The 19,758-nt window shown below is 38.1% G+C and overlaps 2 protein-coding genes across 5 annotated transcripts; both read right to left on the bottom strand.

The window, feature by feature from the left end:
• Positions 1-476: 476 nt before the first annotated feature.
• LOC137732191 (LOW PSII ACCUMULATION protein (DUF1995)) lies at positions 477-2,801 on the bottom strand. Of its 4 annotated transcripts, none has more exons than XM_068471487.2 (9): positions 2,651-2,801; positions 2,391-2,561; positions 2,193-2,240; positions 2,058-2,112; positions 1,869-1,969; positions 1,396-1,588; positions 1,117-1,215; positions 847-964; positions 477-731 (listed from the first exon to the last, which is right to left on the bottom strand). In XM_068471487.2, the coding sequence occupies exons 1-9, from the start codon at positions 2,717-2,719 to the stop codon at positions 611-613; spliced, it is 975 nt and encodes a 324-aa protein (XP_068327588.2). In that variant the 5' UTR covers positions 2,720-2,801; the 3' UTR covers positions 477-610. The 4 variants fall into 4 exon arrangements, with proteins under 4 accessions (XP_068327588.2, XP_068327590.2, XP_068327589.2 ...); XM_068471489.2 differs by having other exon boundaries at positions 2,058-2,097; XM_068471488.2 differs by having other exon boundaries at positions 2,391-2,558.
• A 10,736-nt stretch (positions 2,802-13,537) lies between these two features.
• LOC137732330 (myb family transcription factor PHL11) lies at positions 13,538-16,060 on the bottom strand. Its single transcript, XM_068471641.2, has 6 exons — positions 15,724-16,060; positions 15,165-15,241; positions 15,000-15,066; positions 14,744-14,825; positions 14,290-14,359; positions 13,538-14,093 (listed from the first exon to the last, which is right to left on the bottom strand). The coding sequence occupies exons 1-6, from the start codon at positions 15,878-15,880 to the stop codon at positions 13,680-13,682; spliced, it is 867 nt and encodes a 288-aa protein (XP_068327742.2). The 5' UTR covers positions 15,881-16,060; the 3' UTR covers positions 13,538-13,679.
• Between the last annotated feature and the right edge of the window lie 3,698 nt (positions 16,061-19,758).

Raw genomic sequence — 19,758 nt, 5'->3', positions numbered from 1 at the left:
AATCCGTTTTTACTCGTGAGCTCGTCCCTTTTCTGCCCTTATATCTTCGTCTGCATGAATAGTCCCGCACCTTAGAAACGCGAGGAAAATCACCTACATCTTGGCACGGCAGAGGCACACTTGCGGCTAGGCCAAATGGAGGAAAACCACCTATACCTTAGCCTGTTGGCAGAGAAAATCTGCCCCGGCCTGTTGATGGGCCACCACCATGATCAGGTGGCAGTGACCCACGAGACTGTCATTTAACATTGGATAGAGTGAGAGTCATTTCCTCGGATAACCCGGGGAGCAAACGGGCCTCGTCGGATTTGATATCAAAGGGCCGAGCCTTCAACATGGCACACTCCATCGCGGCAGAGCAAGCGGCAGAGGTGAAGAAGGCTACAGTTGGAATTTCAATTTGCATCCTTTGAGTTTCTTCTTCCTTAAGCTACTAGATTACCTCCATATCTTGTTAATATTGCATTCTACACAAATAGTAAATTTATGAGACTATTGACAAGAAAATGTTATATACATTTCTCATAGTGACTGACTGAAGATTAAGTTTCTGCACTTGAGAAGGCTTCATAACATCTTAGAATCGTACTGTATAATCCTATACGCTCGCTCAGGCCGATGGAAGAATATCTAAAGCAACTTCCTTGAGCGACGGCATTGCTTCCTGCTGATGCAAACAGACGTATCCGTTCCTTACTTTTCTGAAGACTTTCCATGGACCTGGGTAGCTCCTAAATGTTGCATAACAAGAAAACACAAACAAAAGGTAAATAAAGTATTGATATGTATCTCACTCTCACACAAACAAATTCATTAATTAATTACCAGTGTCAGTAGCTAGCAAACCTGAAAAGGGTCCCTCCGTAGCGTCCCTTAAAGTTGTGAATGTAGTACACAGTCTCCATAAATGGAAATAGGCTCTTGGAAAGTGCAGCGAGCTTTGGGTAGAAGAAAGGCGGATAATCTTTATTTCGTTTCAAGAAAAACTGTCGTACTTGTAACCAAAAAGGTCACCAATGGTTTCAAGGTATATGCATCAAGCTTGAGCAAATGAACAAGTAATGCAATTTATATTTGAAGGGTGAATGCATTCCATCTGAAATTAGCAAAGGATACATCCAGATCTTATACGGTCAAGCTCCCCATTGAAAATAATCAGTTTCCTTGAAGTGTTCTGAACAGCTTCTCTGTAAAGTTCTTCGACCACAAGCATTTCTGAAAGGCAAGAAATTAATTCAAACATTGATTAATGGTTGCAAGGATGCTAATGTAGAATTTATTCAGAATGTAGAGTGTCGTGAACGGAAATGGTCCAAGGTACGTGCATCCAGTGACATCAAGTGAAATATATAAATGAAAATATAATGGAACAAAAAATCCAACTGAAGGAGCTACCAGTGACATTAAAATATGGATAGGCAGCAAGGAAGAGTTCATCTTCTGCCTTCACACGGTCTGTCATTTTCACTTTCTCCACAAAACCAAAGTCCTCAAAGAATGATGGCTTTGTCAGATAGTCCAACTTAAAGGAAGCACCCTCAAATATTGATTCTCTTGCAAATTTAACTTCGTTGGCCTCAGGAAAAAACTGAAAGCTTTCATCAAACCGTTAATATATTCGCTTAAAATCTCAGTACCTAAAAAGATAACAAGGGAAAGGAACAAATAGAGTAGGTTTATAGTAGTTTCGCCTTATTTGGTTTAGCCGTTTTGGGAATTGCGTATTTTTCAGTTAGATGTTTTGGTTCTTAAATCTTTTGCTTTTTATTTAGTGCAGTACAACGAGCCCATTACAGTCCCCTAAATCTGAAACTAGAGTTATTTGTCTTGAGAAAGAAAGAAAAAAGGTCAAAGATCAAGGAACTTACTATTCTGGTCTGTCTGGCTTTCTCTGGAACTATTAAACGGTTGCAAAATTCTCGAATTAACTGCATACTTTCTGTCATTTCTATTCCCCCTTCACCATCCCCTAAAATGTGTTTCATAAATTAAGAAGCTATACATAATGCAAGTCACTTGGAACAAACTATAAACACATATCAGCTGGCGGAAGGAACCTGGTACGGATTCAAGTCCGGAAGTAGGGAACTCAATCTCCTGCACAAGAAGAGACTTGTTGATCATATAATAAGACCATACAACTGTTGTTACATTGAATTTTTTTCACAAGTAATTACGCAATCCTAACTCACCATCAACTGCTTGTTGTCCTTCACAGCCAATGCAGTTGCATTTCGGGCCTGGTAATTATCATGCAGCACAAGAAAAAACTTAGCACCAAATAGCGGTAATAAATCAGAAACCAAAGGCACGCCTGATAAGTGCACTTCCACAAATTGTTCAGAACACGAAGGTACATTGTAGTTTAGAAAGAGTAGAAGGTGAATTACTTGTTCAATGAGCTCAGAATAGTCGCTAGGAATTGACACATCAAGCCCAACTGAACTTGTCTCCATATCCCCCGAAGCCGAATTCCTCACGAATTTGAGGTTTCTGGAGACAGTTTGCGCAGCCATTTTGCGGGTGACCAAATTCCCATAGGATTTTGGCGGCAAATGCTTCTTGCAAGTATACGTGCAAAGAGAAAGAGGCAGTGACTGTGAGTGGACATTTTTGGAAGGTAAGAGAATACGAAAGATCAAATAATTACCTTGCCATTGGGAAGAGAAGGGGCCGCAAACGGAACTTTAGAAGCAGTTACGATGTCGGACGACGGCATTTTTCATTGATCGCAAGTATTTGTCCAACAGACAGGAAGGAGAGAGAAGAGACAGAGAGAAAGACAGCCCTGTATCTCCGTTCAGACTTTGAAGGCGCCACAAGGTTACACGTGGCGGAAGTAATCTAATCAGCAGCTGTTTGATTGGACAATAATACCTAATGACGATTATGTCCTCTTTTGTTAGGATCAGACTGTGATTGGACACAAATTTTTTGAGTTCTATTGTAAAATTTCGAAAGCGGATCGGATCGGTTTAGGGTTTATAATTCGAAATTTTTAGAAATTTATATATTTTATAAGTTGTTTAATATTTTTAATTTTTTCGTGCATGTAGGTTTTTTTTGTATTTGATATATGCTCGTGTATAATTTAATCAATTTTGTAGTATATAAGTATGTTTATACGTTTTAATATATAACGTAGATTAAAATAAAACTATTGAACAAATGTATCCAAAATTAATAATAAAGTATAAAAGTTAATTATAAAATACATAAATTTAGTAAGGAATTGTTATTGGCACTCCAAAAATCACATTCTACACTCTTCACAAGTATATTTTTCTTTCTAAATATAAAAATTTTAAAGTATAGAATGAAGAATTTAGAATGCCAATAACAATTCCTATTTAGTAAATAAATAAAAAACCATCATCTTTTTTTTTTCCCTTTTTTATTGGAATAAGTTTCAGAACACTTGGAAAATTTTTCCTTATTCTAAATACAAAATTTTCGGTATCTACAATTATTTAAAAATATTGAAATTCAAAAATTTTAGTTTCGGATCAAGAATTTTATAGCGGAATCAAAAGTCCCATTCCAACTTGCATTTCTAACTCGGCCCATCAAAGGAACTAGATTTTTCCTCATTAATGTGTCTCTTGTTCAGTACTTCTGCAGCACTCGGGTGTGGTTAAAAGCTCAATAAAGCTATTTTTTTTTTTTTTTATCAATTGGGTAAACCTCATTAGGGGCGGAACAAAAAATTGAAAGTCCCGAACAGTACTGAAAAGAATTTCTAAATGAAGCAAAAAAAAATCTCAAAAAGTTCGTTACGACCATCGGTCTCACAATCGGACTTGTTTGGTAATTTTGAACAGAATTGAAGTTAAATATATATATATATATATGTTTATTTTTTTAATTATGGTTTAGGAAATCTGTTGTTTGGTAATTTTGAACAGAATTGAAGTTAAATATATATATATATATATGTTTATTTTTTTAATTATGGTTTAGGAAATTTGTCGACAAATTGGTTGAGATTTAATCTCGACCGTCTAATGTTAGATAGCCATATCCGAGAGACTCAAACTCTCTCATTCTTCTTAGAGCAGCTAGTTCTCTCTCTGTCTCAAACCCTTTCAACTCCGGCAAGCCATCACAGCATACCCTCTCTAGTCTCCCTCCACCACACCATATACATCTAGTAACCCACCACTCCACCTGCTACTTTCTATCTCCGATTCTCTTCTCAAAATGTATGAGAGTAATGGAAAACAATGTGCTGCAATCGGGAAATCCTAATTACAATCTGATTATAAGGACTCAAATAGGTAATTAAACTAATTACAAAAAGTCAACTCTCCAACACACCCCCTCAAGTTGGTGTATAAATGTCGTTCATGCCGAACTTGACAAGAGAGTTGTAGAACGCTTGACTTGCAATAGCTTTAGTTAAGATATCCGCTAATTGATCCTCAGACTTTACAAACGGGAATTGAATAATATTCCCATCCAACTTCTCCTTTATGAAGTGTCTGTCAGCTTCCATGTGTTTTGTGTGATCATGTTGAATTGGGTTGTGTGAGATATCGATAGCTGCTTTATTATCACAAAATAAATTTGAGGCTGAATTTGAAAGATACCCGAGTTCACCAAGTAACCTTCAAAGCCATAATAGTTCACATACTCCTTTTGCCATACCCCTGTATTCCACTTCTGCACTTGATAAAGCAACCACTTTCTATTTTTTACTTCGCCAAGTCACTAAGTTTCCTCCCACAAATGTAAAATAACGAGATGTGGACCGACGATCAATAACATTGCCTGCCCAATCTGCATCGGTGTAACCCTCTATTCGGCAATGATCATTCTTGGAAAACATGATGCCTCTACTTGGTGAGGACTTCAGGTATCGTAGGATGCATTTAACTGCACCCATATGTGCCTTACTCGGAGAATGCATAAATTGACTAACAACACTTATTGCGTATGCAATATCAGGGCTGGTGTGAGATAAATAAATTAACCTCTGAACTAACCTCTGATAATGATCTCTGTTAGTGATTTTGGACTATAGGGGTGTCAGTCGATTTACAATCAAGCATTTCGATTTCAGCTAATAAGTCTAGAACATATTTTCTTTGAGACAAAAATATACCCTGTTTAGATCGAGCTACTTATATCCCCAAGAAATATTTCAAACCACCAAGATCTTTCATCTCGAACTCGATTGCTAAGTAATCTTTGAGCCTTGAGATTTCCTCTTTGTCGTCACCCGTAACAATCATATCGTCCACATAGATGATAAGTGCCATCAATTTCTCCATTCAACGTTTCAAGAAAAGTGTATGATCAGAATTGCTCTGCCTGAACCCATATTTCCTCATAGTCGTCCGGAACCTACCAAACCATGCTCGAGGTGATTGTTTCAACCCATACAACGCTTTATTCAACTTGCACACTACTCCAAGTTGTAAAACCGATGCATAACCAGGTGAAATATCCATATACACTTCTTCTTTAAGATTACCATGTAAGAAAGCATTTTTCACATCAAATTGCTGTAATGGCCAATCTAAGTTGGCCGCCAATGAAAGCAATACTCCTACCATATTAATCTTTGCTATCGGGGCAAATGTCTCTGTATAATCAACACTATACGTCTGAGTGTATCCCTTGGCCACCAATCGTGCTTTGTATTGTTCAACAGACCCATCAACTTTGTACTTGATGGTGTACACCCATCGACACCCAACTCTCTTCTTTCCTCGGGGAAGTGGAACTAAATCCCACGTTTGATTTTTCTGGAGTGCAGCCATTTCTTCCTCCATTGCCTTGGTCCATCGATTGCCAGATAGTGCCTCCTTCAATGAACTTGGTGTGCTATCATTGGATATTTGTTGTACAAAAGCTTTGTCGGGTTTTGATAGCTTTTGTGATGACACATAGTTGGCAATGAGGTATTTAGAGCCTTTCGTTGTGTCTGGTGAATACCGATTAGGTGGCTTTCCTCGGTTGTGCCTGAAAGGTAATTGATAATTCGGAACAACGGTATCATCAACAGGGATAGTAGAGCTTACCTTAGGAATATTCGCAGGAGTATGGTCATCTGATAAGAATTTATTGCATGACACCAAAGAGCTTTTGTCTAAGAATTTCGAGATAAATGACCTTGGAGAGGATTCTTATGTTTTGGGCATTGAAATTCACCAAGATAGAAGTCATGGTTTGTTAGGTCTCTCACAAAAGGCTTATATTGAGAAAGTGTTGAAGAGGTTTAACATGTTGAAGAGTAATGGTGCTGAAGTTCCAATCTCCAAGGGAGATAAATTGAGTAACAAAGATTGTCCGAGGAATGATATAGAAAGGGAGGAGATGAAGAACAAGCCTTATGCTTCAGTGGTTGGAAGCATCATGTATGCTCAAGTATGTACTCGCCCCGACCTAGCATTTTCTGTTAGTGTTCTAGGTAGGTACCAATCTAATCCTGGAATGGCACACTGGAAAGCTACAAAGAAGGTTCTACATTATTTACAAAGAACCAAAGATCACATGCTCGTTTACAAGAAGACTGATAAGTTAAGAGTTCGTAGGTTATTCTGATTTTGATTTTGCTGGATGTGCTGATGACTTAATGTCAACTTCCAGCTTTGTGTTTATGTTTGAAGGTGGTGCAATAGCTTGGAAAAGTGTCAAAAAAAATATTGTGGTTGTTTCAACAATGCATGCCGAGTTCATGGCATGTTTTGAAGCAACGATGCATGGCATTTTGTTGAAGAACTTTGTATCAAGTTTGCAAGTTGTCAATAATATATCAAGACCTATTCAGTTGTATTGTGACAACAAGGGAGCTGTTTTCTTTTGCAAAAACAACAAGAAATCTTCAGGACTCAAGCATGTTGACATAAAGTTTTTGAAGGTTAGAGAGAAAGTGCAAGAAGGAGTCACCATGGTTGATCATATCAGTACCGTGGACATGATTGTAGACCCATTGAACAAAGCTATCTCTAATGTAGATTTTCTAAAACATGTGACAAGCATAGGAGTTCTATCAAGTTTCGAAGATGTCTTAGAATAGTGGGAGCTCGAGTTGTTCTTGTTTGCTAGTTATCTTTTTCAGTTTTGAAAATTTTCTTTTGGTTGAGATTTCATGTATATGCATTAAAGAATAATATGTTCTGTTTCTACATACTTATTTCATTCCAGTTAGCTAATTTTGCTATATATCAAGATTGTTGCCTTGATATAAGGGCTTGTTTTAAGCATTAAAGAAGGTCACTTTGTGATCGTAAAGAGGACCATATATGTGTTAAGTGTGATATCCACCATTAAGCTCACTGACCATATATATATGTTTGTCCATGACTTGTTGGTACTTTGTGTGAATATTGTTGCTTGTATGTAATTATGGAGGCATGTATTCGCTCTATTGAATGTCATGGTCTATAGTTCTACAAGCTAATGATATTTGACACTGAGTTTGAAAAGATATTGTTATCAAAAGATCTTCCAAGGTTGCACGCATAAGGAAATCGATTCTTGATCCTAAAGAGAACTTTTGAATAGATGTCTCGCCCAAGTGGGAGAATGTAAGACTTTTATTGGGCTTACATCTATTTAGGAGTCTTAATTGATTAAGAATACAAGATAAGAAGAAATATTTGGTTATCCTGGATTACTTGGTGGTCAAGTAAACTTATAATTATTGGGAATATCTTTCCTATTAGGTCATTGATTCTAGAGGTGCTAAAGATATGTATTAGGGATTTCTTTATAGGCAAGAAACCTAATATACTCACCTATAAATATAAGGCTTAGGTCCCCACTCTTGTACACATATTCTAGCACAAAACCCTACCCCATATGGGAGTGCATAAGGCGTGTACTAGGAGCGGAAGATCTTTGCTTGCTGCTGTGTTCGTGTTTCATCATTAAGCTTGGTTTCAATGGCTTCTCAAAATTAGTACTTTTAGTATGTATATTAAAGTTAACTCTTAAATATTACCTACTGTTGTTAATTCTCTGAAATGAGGCCAAAATGGAAAGGGAATGTTCAAACTCTTGACTCAAACTCATTACTCATGAATTTCAAGTAATTGTGAAAGCTGTATTTTTACAGCAAGTTTAGATTATTTCAGGAGATTTACTTTATATGGTTTCTCTGTAAAGGATGCCGAAGTGGGAGGGGAATTAACGTTCAAAGTCTTGGCTTAGGTGTGATAATATCTCATAACCACTAAGTTCGTTTGGATGAGCTTTTAAAATAACATGCCCCCTTACTTGGAAGGTCTACACATCGACAACCATGTGGAGCCTGTTGGTATTTTACAGTTTACTAACTCAATACCAAAATATGTGGGTGATAAGTTTACAAACTCTATCACACCTCTTTCACTTTGCACTCTCAAATAAAATCGGACAAAGAAAGAAATAGAGAAATGAGGGAAGCAACAAGCTTTGGCAAAACACTTGGACTTTGATATATGAAAAAGGTTTACAAACTGTTGGAATAAGAAAGCTTACAAGCTTCTTCACAATTGGAAGTGGGATTCGGATGGGATGATTTACAATGCTTGAGAGCTTGGGTATTTATAGCAAACCAAATGATTAAACTAAGATTATTTATTACCACACAAAACACATTAATTGCACCTAATAATTTTTATTCAACCATACCTAACATTGCCTAACTTTCCATGCCTAACTTTGACATTGATTTTCAACAATAGCAACCTGTTTTGATTTGAATTTCCAACACACCTCCTCAAATCAAAACGCCTTCATTCCTAGCATTTCACGCAGTAGCCGGAATGTTTCAATTGGCAATGGCTTTGTGAAGATGTCTGCCACTTGTTCCTTGGTGTGATAGTAGACAAGTTCAATTGTCTTTTGCTTCACATGGTCCCTTAGAAAATGGAACCTGGTATCAATGTGCTTGCTCCTTCCATGTTGAACAGGATTCTTTGCAAGTTTGATTGCAGACACGTTACCTACGTGAATCACAGTCGATTCCACTTGTGGATGACACACTGACTTCAACAGATTTCTTAACCAAATTGCCTCACACACGGTTGAGGCTACAGCAACATACTCGGCTTCACATGATGACAAAGCAACAATTGATTGCTTCTTTGAAGTCCATGAGAAAGCTGTTGATCCTAGAAAAAACACATAGCCAGTTGTGCTTTTCCTTTCATCTTGGTCACCTCCCCAATCACTATCTGAATAACCAAATAATTTTGCATCTTCACCAAAATTATAAAATAGACCATAGTTTAGAGTACCTCTTATGTACCTCAAAATTCTCTTGGCGGCCAGCCAATGAGACTCCCTTGGTGTTTCCATGTATCGACTCACGAGTCCAACACCATAAACTATATCAGGTCTTGTGATTGTAAGGTACCTTAGGCTTCCAACGAGGCTTTTGTACACTGTTGAGTTTACAAACTCACCCTCTCCTCCTTTGGACAGCTTCAATCCAGTTGCGACTGGGGTATTGACAGTGTTGCACTTGTCCATATTGAACTTCTTCAATATGTCTCTCATGTACCTTTGTTGAGAGATGTAGATACCATCACTTTCTTGCTTCACTTCTATGCCAAGAAAGTATGACATTAATCCATTGTCAGTCATCTCGAATTCACTGAACATGGATTGCTTGAACTCATGGAACATTGCCTCATTGTTTCCTGTAAACAATAAATCATCTACATAGAGACAAATAATTAAGAACTCCCCTTTTTCACCACTCTTCATGTAAACTGAATGCTCGTATGGACATTTCTGAAATCCATTTTGGTGAAGGTAGTTGTCGATCCTTGAGTTCCAAGCTCGTGGTGCTTGCTTGAGGCCGTACAAAGCCTTCTTCAAACGATACACCTTATCTTCTTCTCCTTGTACTTGGAAACCTTCCGGTTGTTCCACGTACACTTCTTCCTCAAGTACTCCATTAAGGAAGGCTGACTTGACATCTAGTTGATAAATTTTCCATTTATGATGTGCGGCAAGAGAGATTAGCAATCTTACCGTGTCAAGTCTCGCAACTGGAGCATAGACTTCATCATAGTCCATTCCATACTTCTGTTTGTAGCCCTTTGCTACAAGCCTTGATTTGTATCGATCCACACTCCCATCTGCAGTGCGTTTGATCTTGTAAACCCACTTGACACCAATAGCCTTCTGATTTGGTGGGAGCTTTGTCAGCTCCCAAGTGTCATTCTTCTCGATGGCATGGATCTCTTCTTCCATGGCTTTCTTCCAACAATCTTCTTCCACAGCTTCATTGAATGAGAAAGGCTCGTGGTCTGCATACAAGCAGAAAATGTTGGTTTCTTCTTCTTCTTCTTGTCCATAAATCTCTATGAGACTCCTTAACCTCACTGGAGTTGAGGAGCTGCTTTCCTCACTAGATGTAGGACCACTCCTTGCAATTCTGTGCACTGGAGTTGTTGTGATTGTTTGAGCAGGCTGTTGCTCAATCGGTGGTACAACTTCTGGTTCTTCAAAATCAGTGGAGACGATCTTCTCTTTACTGACTTCTTTGTTGTTCCACGTCCATGTCTCTTCCTCACTGAAGATGACATCTCTACTAACCACTAGTTTGCCAGTTAGTGGGTTGTAGAGCTTGTATGCCTTGGACTCTTCACTATAGCCCACAAACACACACTTCTCACCTCTATCATCAAGTTTCCTCCTCTTGGCTTCTGGAACTTGAGCATATGCAACACACCCAAAAATTCTTAGGTGTGTAACATTCGGCTTGTATCCACTCCAAGCCTCTTGTGGTGTTATCCTCTTGACACTCTTTGTTGGACATCGATTCAACAAATAAATCGAACAAGCTACAGCTTCTGCCCATAACTCTTTTGGCAAATTCTTCTCCTTAAGCATGGACCTTGTCATGTCAAGGATGGTTCGATTCTTTCTTTCGGCTATCCCATTTTGCTGTGGGGTATAGGCAGCAGTAAGTTGATGCCTAATTCCTTGCTCCTTGCAGTATGCTTGGAAAGCATTGGAGGTGTACTCTCCACCTCTATCTGATCTCACAGCCACAAGCTTGTGGTTACTTTCTGCCTCTGTGAGTGCCTTGAACTCCTTGAAAATTTTTAGGGCAGCAGACTTCTCCTTGAGAAAATAGACCCAAGTCTTTCTACTGAAATCATCAATGAAGGTAATAAAATACCTATTACCTCCATAAGACATGGGATCCAATGGACCACATATATCTGTGTGCACCAACTGCAGTGGTGCCTTTGCTCTCCATGTATCACCAACAGGGAACGATAGTCGTGCTTGCTTGCCAAGCACACAACCTTCACATACTTGGCGTGTGGCTTCAATCTGGGGTAGACCACGAACCATTCCTCCACTTGACAGCAACTTTAGGCCATTGAAATTAAGATGGCCAAATCGAAGATGCCATTTCCATGACTCATCTTCCATTACACCGATGTTGCAGCTTCCAATCTTTGTGTTCAAATTCAACGGAAACATCCGGTTCTTTGACATTCGAACACGTGCAATAAGCTTTCTCCTTGCATTCCTGAGAGTGAGAAGCATGTTCTCCATATGTATAATGTACCCTTTCTGGAGCAGTTGACCAATGCTCAGAATGTTGCTCTTCATACCTGGTATGTAGTAGGTATCGGAGATGTATTCTTCTCTTCCATCCTTCTGGATGATCTTGATCTTCCCTTTTCCTTCAACTGGCAACTTTGAGGAGTCACCAAGACTTACAGATCCATAGGCCCCTTCTTTGAGTTCGGCAAAAAACTCCTTCTTTCCACACATGTGATTGCTTGCACCAGAGTCCAAATACCAAACATCTTGTTGGCTACTGGAATCATGGTGTGCTAGTAAGACTGTAAGTTCTTCATCAGCATTTCCACTTGATTCTGCCATGTTGACATGCTCACCATTTTTATGTGAACATTCATTGGCATAATGTCCATATTGCTTACAGTTGTGACACTGGATATGCACCTTTCCTCGAGTAGATCTCCACTCCTGAGACTGACCTTGATTTTGTGCATAGCCTCGACCTCTTCCTCGGGCTCGTCCTCGGCTACGGTTGGATGAGCTCCCACGACGTGAGTTCCACTGCCCACGACCTTTATTTGGTTTGTCAATATTCAACTTTGACTCCAAAGCTTGCTCTAGCGTTGTGGGGCTTGCATTCTTCTGAATGCGTTGCTCGTGAACTAGGAGGGATCCTAGTAGCTCTTCTGCGCTCATCACCTCCAAATCCTTGGATTCCTCAATGGCAGTCACCACATGCTCAAACTTAGATGTGAGTGACCGAAGTATCTTCTCCACAACTCGTACTTCATCGAGTCTCTCGCCATTTCTCCTCATCTGATTTACTATCACAATGAGCCTTGAGTGATAGTCGGAGATGCTCTCCCCTTCATTCATATGAGCAGTTTCAAAATCTGCTCGAAGTGATTGTAACCTCACTTTCTTGACTCGATCTACTCCTTTGTAGATTGTACTGAGTGTATCCCATACTTGCTTGCTCGTTGTTGCTTCTGCAACCTTCTCGAACGTTGAATCTTCCAAACCCTGGTATAGAAGATACAGCGCCTTTTGGTCCTTCTTTCGTAAGTCCTTGAGAGTGTTCCTTTGATCCGCAGTATATACGGCTTCTTGCTCGGCAGTGGGTACAACATACCCACTACTGACAACTTCCCATAGCTCCTGTGATCCAAACAATGCTTTGAATTGGATGCACCATCTTTCATAATTTTCTTTCTTCAATGTGGGAACTTGGAGTTGCACTAAGTTGGACGCCATAACTGCTACACCTACCAGAATGGTATTCTGGCTCTGATACCAATTGTTGGTATTTTACAGTTTACTAACTCAATACCAAAATATGTGGGTGATAAGTTTACAAACTCTATCACACCTCTTTCACTTTGCACTCTCAAATAAAATCGGACAAAGAAAGAAATAGAGAAAGGAGGGAAGCAACAAGCTTTGGCAAAACACTTGGACTTTGATATATGAAAAAGGTTTACAAACTGTTGGAATAAGAAAGCTTACAAGCTTCTTCACAATTGGAAGTGGGATTCGGATGGGATGATTTACAATGCTTGAGAGCTTGGGTATTTATAGCAAACCAAATGATTAAACTAAGATTATTTATTACCACACAAAACACATTAATTGCACCTAATAATTTTTATTCAACCATACCTAACATTGCCTAACTTTCCATGCCTAACTTTGACATTGATTTTCAACAATAGCAACCTGTTTTGATTTGAATTTCCAACAGAGCCAAGGGGACTCACCCTACACGTGGGGCCAAGAGACCTATCATCATCGTGCAGGCCAAAGAGACCCATCCATCACGTGGCAGTACGGACCCGCTCCTGGCTCTCATATTCTTGAGAATGATAGAGTACTGCTACAACTGAGAAGATTTGGCAACTTTAAGCAGTTCGATCAGTCTTCATCAAGTGAAATTCATCCCCTCTGACGTCGGGAAGTCCACAAATTAATATCCATGCCAGCTTAACAAGCCAGATGAGACACCTGCTCCTGCTTTATGTGTGTGCCAAACTTACATTTGTTTAGAGAACTTAGATAGGAGAAGGCGTACATGTAAATAAATATGCAACTTCTTCTTAAATAATAGAATACAAGCAGCGATATGAACAGAAAAACAAATCAATATAAGCATAAAAAGATTGTTTAGTCTTGTATCATCAATGTGCAAGTCTTTGTCATCAAAGTGTAGTATCTTGTAAACGAAAGCATCTTGTTTCGAATTCACCTCCATTTGAACCAACATAATCATAGCTTCCTTTACTATTTAAGTCCAAACGTATCGAACCCCCCTCAACCTTAATCTTTGTATCTTTATTTTCTTCTCTTATTCCCTCTTCATATATCTGAAAAGTTGATCCATTGTTCTTCTTATAAATATCATTCATCTCTATTGTGTTGCCTCCTCGATCTTGTTCGCCCATATTCTCCATAAAATTCGATAGAGCCAAATTGAAATCCGTTAATTGGGCTCTTGTTGCTTCTATATTATCAGGTCCTTTCACGTCGAGGGTGAGGCCATTTTGGGCCTTCTCCAATATGGCTTGCAAGTACTTACCTTGAGCTTCAATTCTCATCTGCAACTTCTTTTGAACCTATTATAAAAAGTAGCGACATTGGTTAGAAGATGAGCCGTATGAAAATGCACAGTTAGAAAAGGAGGTGGCCCTCCTTAGAAGCCATTGCTAGGTTTATTAAACCTCCGACGTGAGGCTTTGCCTATCACACCCTCACAAGTGAAAGCTAGCATAGTATTTGGACGCTAAGGTAAGTGATAGCAAAACAACATACCTCAAGCTGCTCTTGCAATCTGTTTTGTACTTCAATCTGACACTTGAGTTCCTCCGACAATGGAAGCGTTCTGTTTTCCGTATATTACCATTAGTTAGTATCCAAGCGCTCGTATGGAGAGTAAATAGAATAAGATTATACCAAAATTATTTTGTGAGAAAGGTGCAGAATTAAAAACAGACCTTTCGGTGAAACAATTGAAACAGAAAATTGTGATCACTAACTAGCTTATGTATCTTTTGTGAATGGTTGATCTCTAAACAAATAAAATGTAAAATAACAAGGAAAAAAGCTAGTAAATTTTCGGAGTGATCCGAAAGGCATTGATGGGAACACATACAAAGCACCACTAGAGGAGGGCCATACTAAATGCATAAACAGGACAGCAAGTAGTTAAGTACTGGTAAACCAAGCTGTAATCACAGTGGAGCTGATAAGTACTGGTTTCACGTACCCTTGTTCGATATTACCGCCTCTTGATGATTTGATGCTAGAACCTGTGGAAAGATGATTACTGAAATGTGCATATGAGTCCCCTAGAATTTTACAAGAAAAGGCGTTAGTACATTATGTTTTAACTTTTAATTGAAGGCTAGCTAAACGTTTAACCCATTTTGTGTGAATGAAATTTTCAAACCAGTTCCTTGCTAGTAGTAATTTGAGCAAGGAATCCAATTGTTTTTTTCCAGTTGTTCGTAATATGCTCTCACCATTATTCTCCCGGCTTTGTTCTTCGATGGAGTTGTGTTTCTGAGCGTGCTGTCCAAGCCTATACTTCTGTCAATTGACAAGTTTAGCAAATGAGAGTAAATGAAGGTATTAATTAAGTGTTAAAGTGGCCAAAACATGAAACAAAGAAAGAAGCATAAGCATACCTGCAAATGGCTTTTCAAATGGTACAAAGTTAATCCCTTCAAGCCCATGAGCCTCAAGACGGACTTTGGAGTTGCTTCTGAAAACAGAATCCATCTTAAAAATTAAACTAACTGGATTAATTGGAAAATTAGGACTTCTGTATCTATAGTGGCATATAATTGTGTTTTAAAATTTGAATGGATATTTAATACTGATCAAGAACAAAGAAGTGACTGAATCTAATACGCATTCAAAGTTTCACCATGATCATATACATTATACACGATTTATGATGCTACTCGCGTTTTGTTTTGTTAGATAGTCTAACATGTTATGTTGTTAGATTGTGAGTTGAGATTGAAAGTAGGTCAACTAAAGTATTATTCAAAATTCAAATGTGTATAGTCTAAACTTGATAACATGACATATTTATTCTTCAAATGCCAACTTTAAAATCCCCAAAGAGTTCATCGGAGCAACAAGAACTAAGAGAAAAAAAACATATATGTATATAAACAAGTTGTTGATAGACACAAATTCATGGATCCTAAAGAAAAATATTAAGGAATATATGCATACTGTGAGGGCCGCCGAGTTTAGTGACAGCATCAACGAATCTGTGGTGAAGATCCGGCGTCCACCTTAGCCTTGGTTTGGGGTCTCTTGTCATCATCACCCCATTCTCATATCCATAATTCCCTTCCCCTTCACAATTACCATAAATATTCCTCTCCATATTTATTCAGATTAATTCATCTAGCTTGTTGCAGCTGCTTTTGCTTTTCTGCCAAGTAATTCTCACAAACGCAGAAAGCTAGCTGCTGAGATCAAGAGACTGATCGGAGTGGGAAAGAAAGAAAGACAGAATCAGAAGCAGTAAGAAAAAGAAAGAAACAGTAGCAAAAACAAGAATGCCTTGTTTTCAAGCGGTATATATATATATATATACACACACTTATTTATGCTTATAGTCTAATGTAGAATTATATAGATCTTCTAACATTTAATTAAGTTGGTCAGAACAGTGTACTCTATTTTTGTATATTCACAAAATTTAGATTTTATTTTGTAGTTTTCAAATTAAATTACAAGAATTAGCGTTCAAGTGCTAACTAATTAGGTACTCAAAACGACAATAATCACTCTCTCATTATACATTTTTATAACAATTAAATATTACTTAATTAATAACTTAATTCAACGTTAATCACTCATCTCGGCCTCTCCCATACATAATTGATTGTATTGTATATTAGTGTCGTGGAGAAAAGTTGGGCGACGAAAGTGAAGAGGCAGCAGGTAGCATTGATTCCCTTAATAATAAAAGCTTAAAAAAGGTTGGCCGGCGGGCTGGCTTATTATTAGCCAAAGAGCAACATGAAGGGAAGGAATACGAACCGAACAACACGTGGAAGACAGCATGGAATATTCGACGGCAAGACGTATAAAAATAATCACGTATAAAGTCGTCGTTCTCATTAGATGAAGGGTTGCATGTGCAGGGAAGGACACGTTCCGAAAGCTCCGCATGCGACGGGACTGCAAGAATATTCTCAGTGCCCTAGGGTAGGGTGGGTCCCGGCTGGAGGCCATTTTGTCCGTGAAAAACTCTATGTCCATCCCCCTCTTCGTCTTAGATTTGATTGACATATTATTTTTCAGAAAAGAATACGGTGCAGTCATGTGGTTGTATCAATTTCGAGATGGCGCCGCCTCCTGCCGGTGGGGACTGGGAGGAGTTTTGCATGTTTCAAAAAATGGGTGGATGCGAGGGCAACAAACCCCAAGCACTAAATAACTAGTACTGGTTTGGGAATCACTTAATCAATATAGATGCATCGTTAAAGAGAGTTTCGTATCAATAAAATAAAGATGTGTAAATAAATGTACGCATAATTTTATCTCATTGACATAAAATGTCAGTGTAATATTGTATCAATGTCATGTAAATCTTTCTCCACCTTTCGAGTCACCGTATTAATGAGTTATTTTAGAAAAGCAAACAATAGTAAATGATGGTTTAAAATATTTAATTGGTTTAATCAATTAAAATTCGGCTCCTGTAAATAATGCTTGAATGCGAAAAATTTGAGATTCGTTTTTTATGGATGACGAGTTTAATATCAAAACAAAATCAATTAACATTTTTTGTTCTTAAAGCAAAATGGTATCTTATTCAAGAATTTTTGAGTTTTTGTTGGCGAATGCGAAAAGCTGCAATCGGGCCTTCAGACAATGTGTTTTTTTTTCTTTGAACTCACTATTAACTCATAGTTCTCGTTTGGTACACCTGGTCGAATTAGAATAGAAAACTCTCAAATTTCATGGCAGATTGAAAGTAGAACTATGGAGGGGATTGTTTTTCATTTGAAGGGGACTAAAAAAGAATTAGCTACGAAGGAAATTATGCCTATAATCCTGTCATTTTTAGGAGGCTTAGAATGACTAAGTTGTCTTTATAAATAATCCATCCTTTATCCTTAAGATGATCATAATTTTATATTTTCTCTCTTTAACGTATCTTTAATTTAATAGGATCAATTTTAATCCAATTACGTGACCAAACAAACCCATACATTCCTAACTGGGCTTGTTGCCATCTAACTTGGGGCTTGGACTCCTTTTTTACTTGTCAAAAGTTTGATTAATTGGAAGATGTAACATCTGGCATGAGGCCATGAGCTTAATGGAAGCAATTTCTGTATACAACGACCTTAAAACTGCACATTACAAATGGAGAAAATACAGTAACTCCTCTCACACAAAAGGAGGCCTTCATTTCATTGTTCCACATTATTCACGCCTTTCGGATTAAAAAATGCACGAGCCACATGTCAAGTGAATGTTCACCGAATGAAAGTAATGAAACAGTTACAAGTTTGAGAATTAGTAAATACAAAATGAAAAGATTATACAGCTCTATCAAACTATGATCGTTTGGAATGAGAAATGGTTCGTTACAAGGGGTTGGGGGGTGGGGGGAGCCCAGTGTTTTCCTTCTTTAATACGGATCAACAAACCAAACACGACTCATAAAACTTTTATTGAACAAATTTACAAAAGGAATTAACTATTTAAAGTCACATTCATGAGAAGAATTGAAGGACTATACCTCTTTTTAACTGTCCCACAGAACCTATAACAATCAAGAAAGCCTAGCAATCTTGCAGATTCACGTACAGTGAGAATTCGGTCCTGCTCAGGATGTAATACTGCCTGCAAAAGACTATGGGGCTATCACAATATTCAAAAGATGAAACGCTACTAAGAACTAGAGTATAGAAGATGATCAAACCTGGTTGTACCGGGCCGGGTGAGGGGTGGTGAGAAACATGAACTGGGCCAAGGGAACAGCTGCTAGAACATGGGCTGTGTGGTGCTAGACTGGACCATGTGCAGCGGGCCGCTGAGGTGAAACAGAGGCTGCGGCAGGCTCAATGAGAAGAGGAACAGACATGTCCGTGATTAAGGACGTACGGGCAGCAGCACGAGCAGAGGGAAAAGTACTCTCGTCAAAGACACCTTGACGAGAGAGACAAACCCGATTAGTCTCCAGATCGAGGAACCTGTAGCCTTTAAATTGCAAGCTGTAACTTACATAAACACTTTCTTTAGAACGGGGTTCCAGTTTGTTAATAGTATAAGCCTCTAGGTGTGCTGGTAACACGCACAGCCAAATGTACGAAGGGGTGACGACCAAAAAGATGAAAATAAGTACTAGACCAACCAAGAACCTACGACGGAAGAAGGTTAATTATGAAGGCGGCGGTGAGAGCGGCTTCGACCTAAAGGGAAGGCGGGGCATGAGCAGTGTTTAGGAGGAGACGATTGGCAATGGATCTACGACGATGTTTGCGTTCAGCGAGACCATTTTATTCCGGCATGTGACGACATGAGACACGATGAACAAGACCAGTTTCATGACAAAAGGTTTTAAATGAGTGATTGATGTATTTCATACCACCATCGGTATGAAGAGATTTAATGGATGAGTTAAACATATTTTTCATAATATTATAAAATGATTCGAAATGCATGAATACCTCAAATTTAGCACGCATAGGGAATATCCAAGAGTAACGACTATAATCATCCATAAATAAGACATTATAACGAAAACCAGAAAGAGACGAAGTAGAAGACATCCGAACAAATTAAATAAAATAGAAATGGAGCAATTACTTTATTAGAAGGGATTTTTGAACTTTAATCCTTGGAGAAGATTAAAATTTAATAAAAGCCTAGTGTTAGATTGGATATTGATTTTAGTTCTCTAATGAGTACTTAATTCAAATTTATATTATATTTTTGTTTTAATATTTAATAGATATCTTATTTAATGTCATTACATTAAAATTAAAATTATTTATTATTGTACACATTTTTATTCATTATATTTATTTTACTTCCTCTAATTAGTGTACCTAAACGTCCGTATCATAATATACTTGGCTAAATTAGTGTACCGAAATATCTGTATCTAAATACATTGTAGTAAATTAGTAGCACATAAGAAAATATGCAAAAATATAAGTGTACCGAAAAATTTCGTACCTAAATATATGATACTAAACTAGTATACCGAAATGTCATTACCTAAATATATTATAATAA

This window comes from Pyrus communis, chromosome 16 (genome assembly GCF_041283825.1).
Source record: "Pyrus communis isolate YQ-2024b chromosome 16, ASM4128382v1, whole genome shotgun sequence".
Lineage (NCBI taxonomy): Eukaryota > Viridiplantae > Streptophyta > Magnoliopsida > Rosales > Rosaceae > Pyrus > Pyrus communis.
The sequence above is the reverse complement of the archived record's forward strand: the minus strand, read 5'-3'. Positions and strand labels throughout refer to the sequence as shown.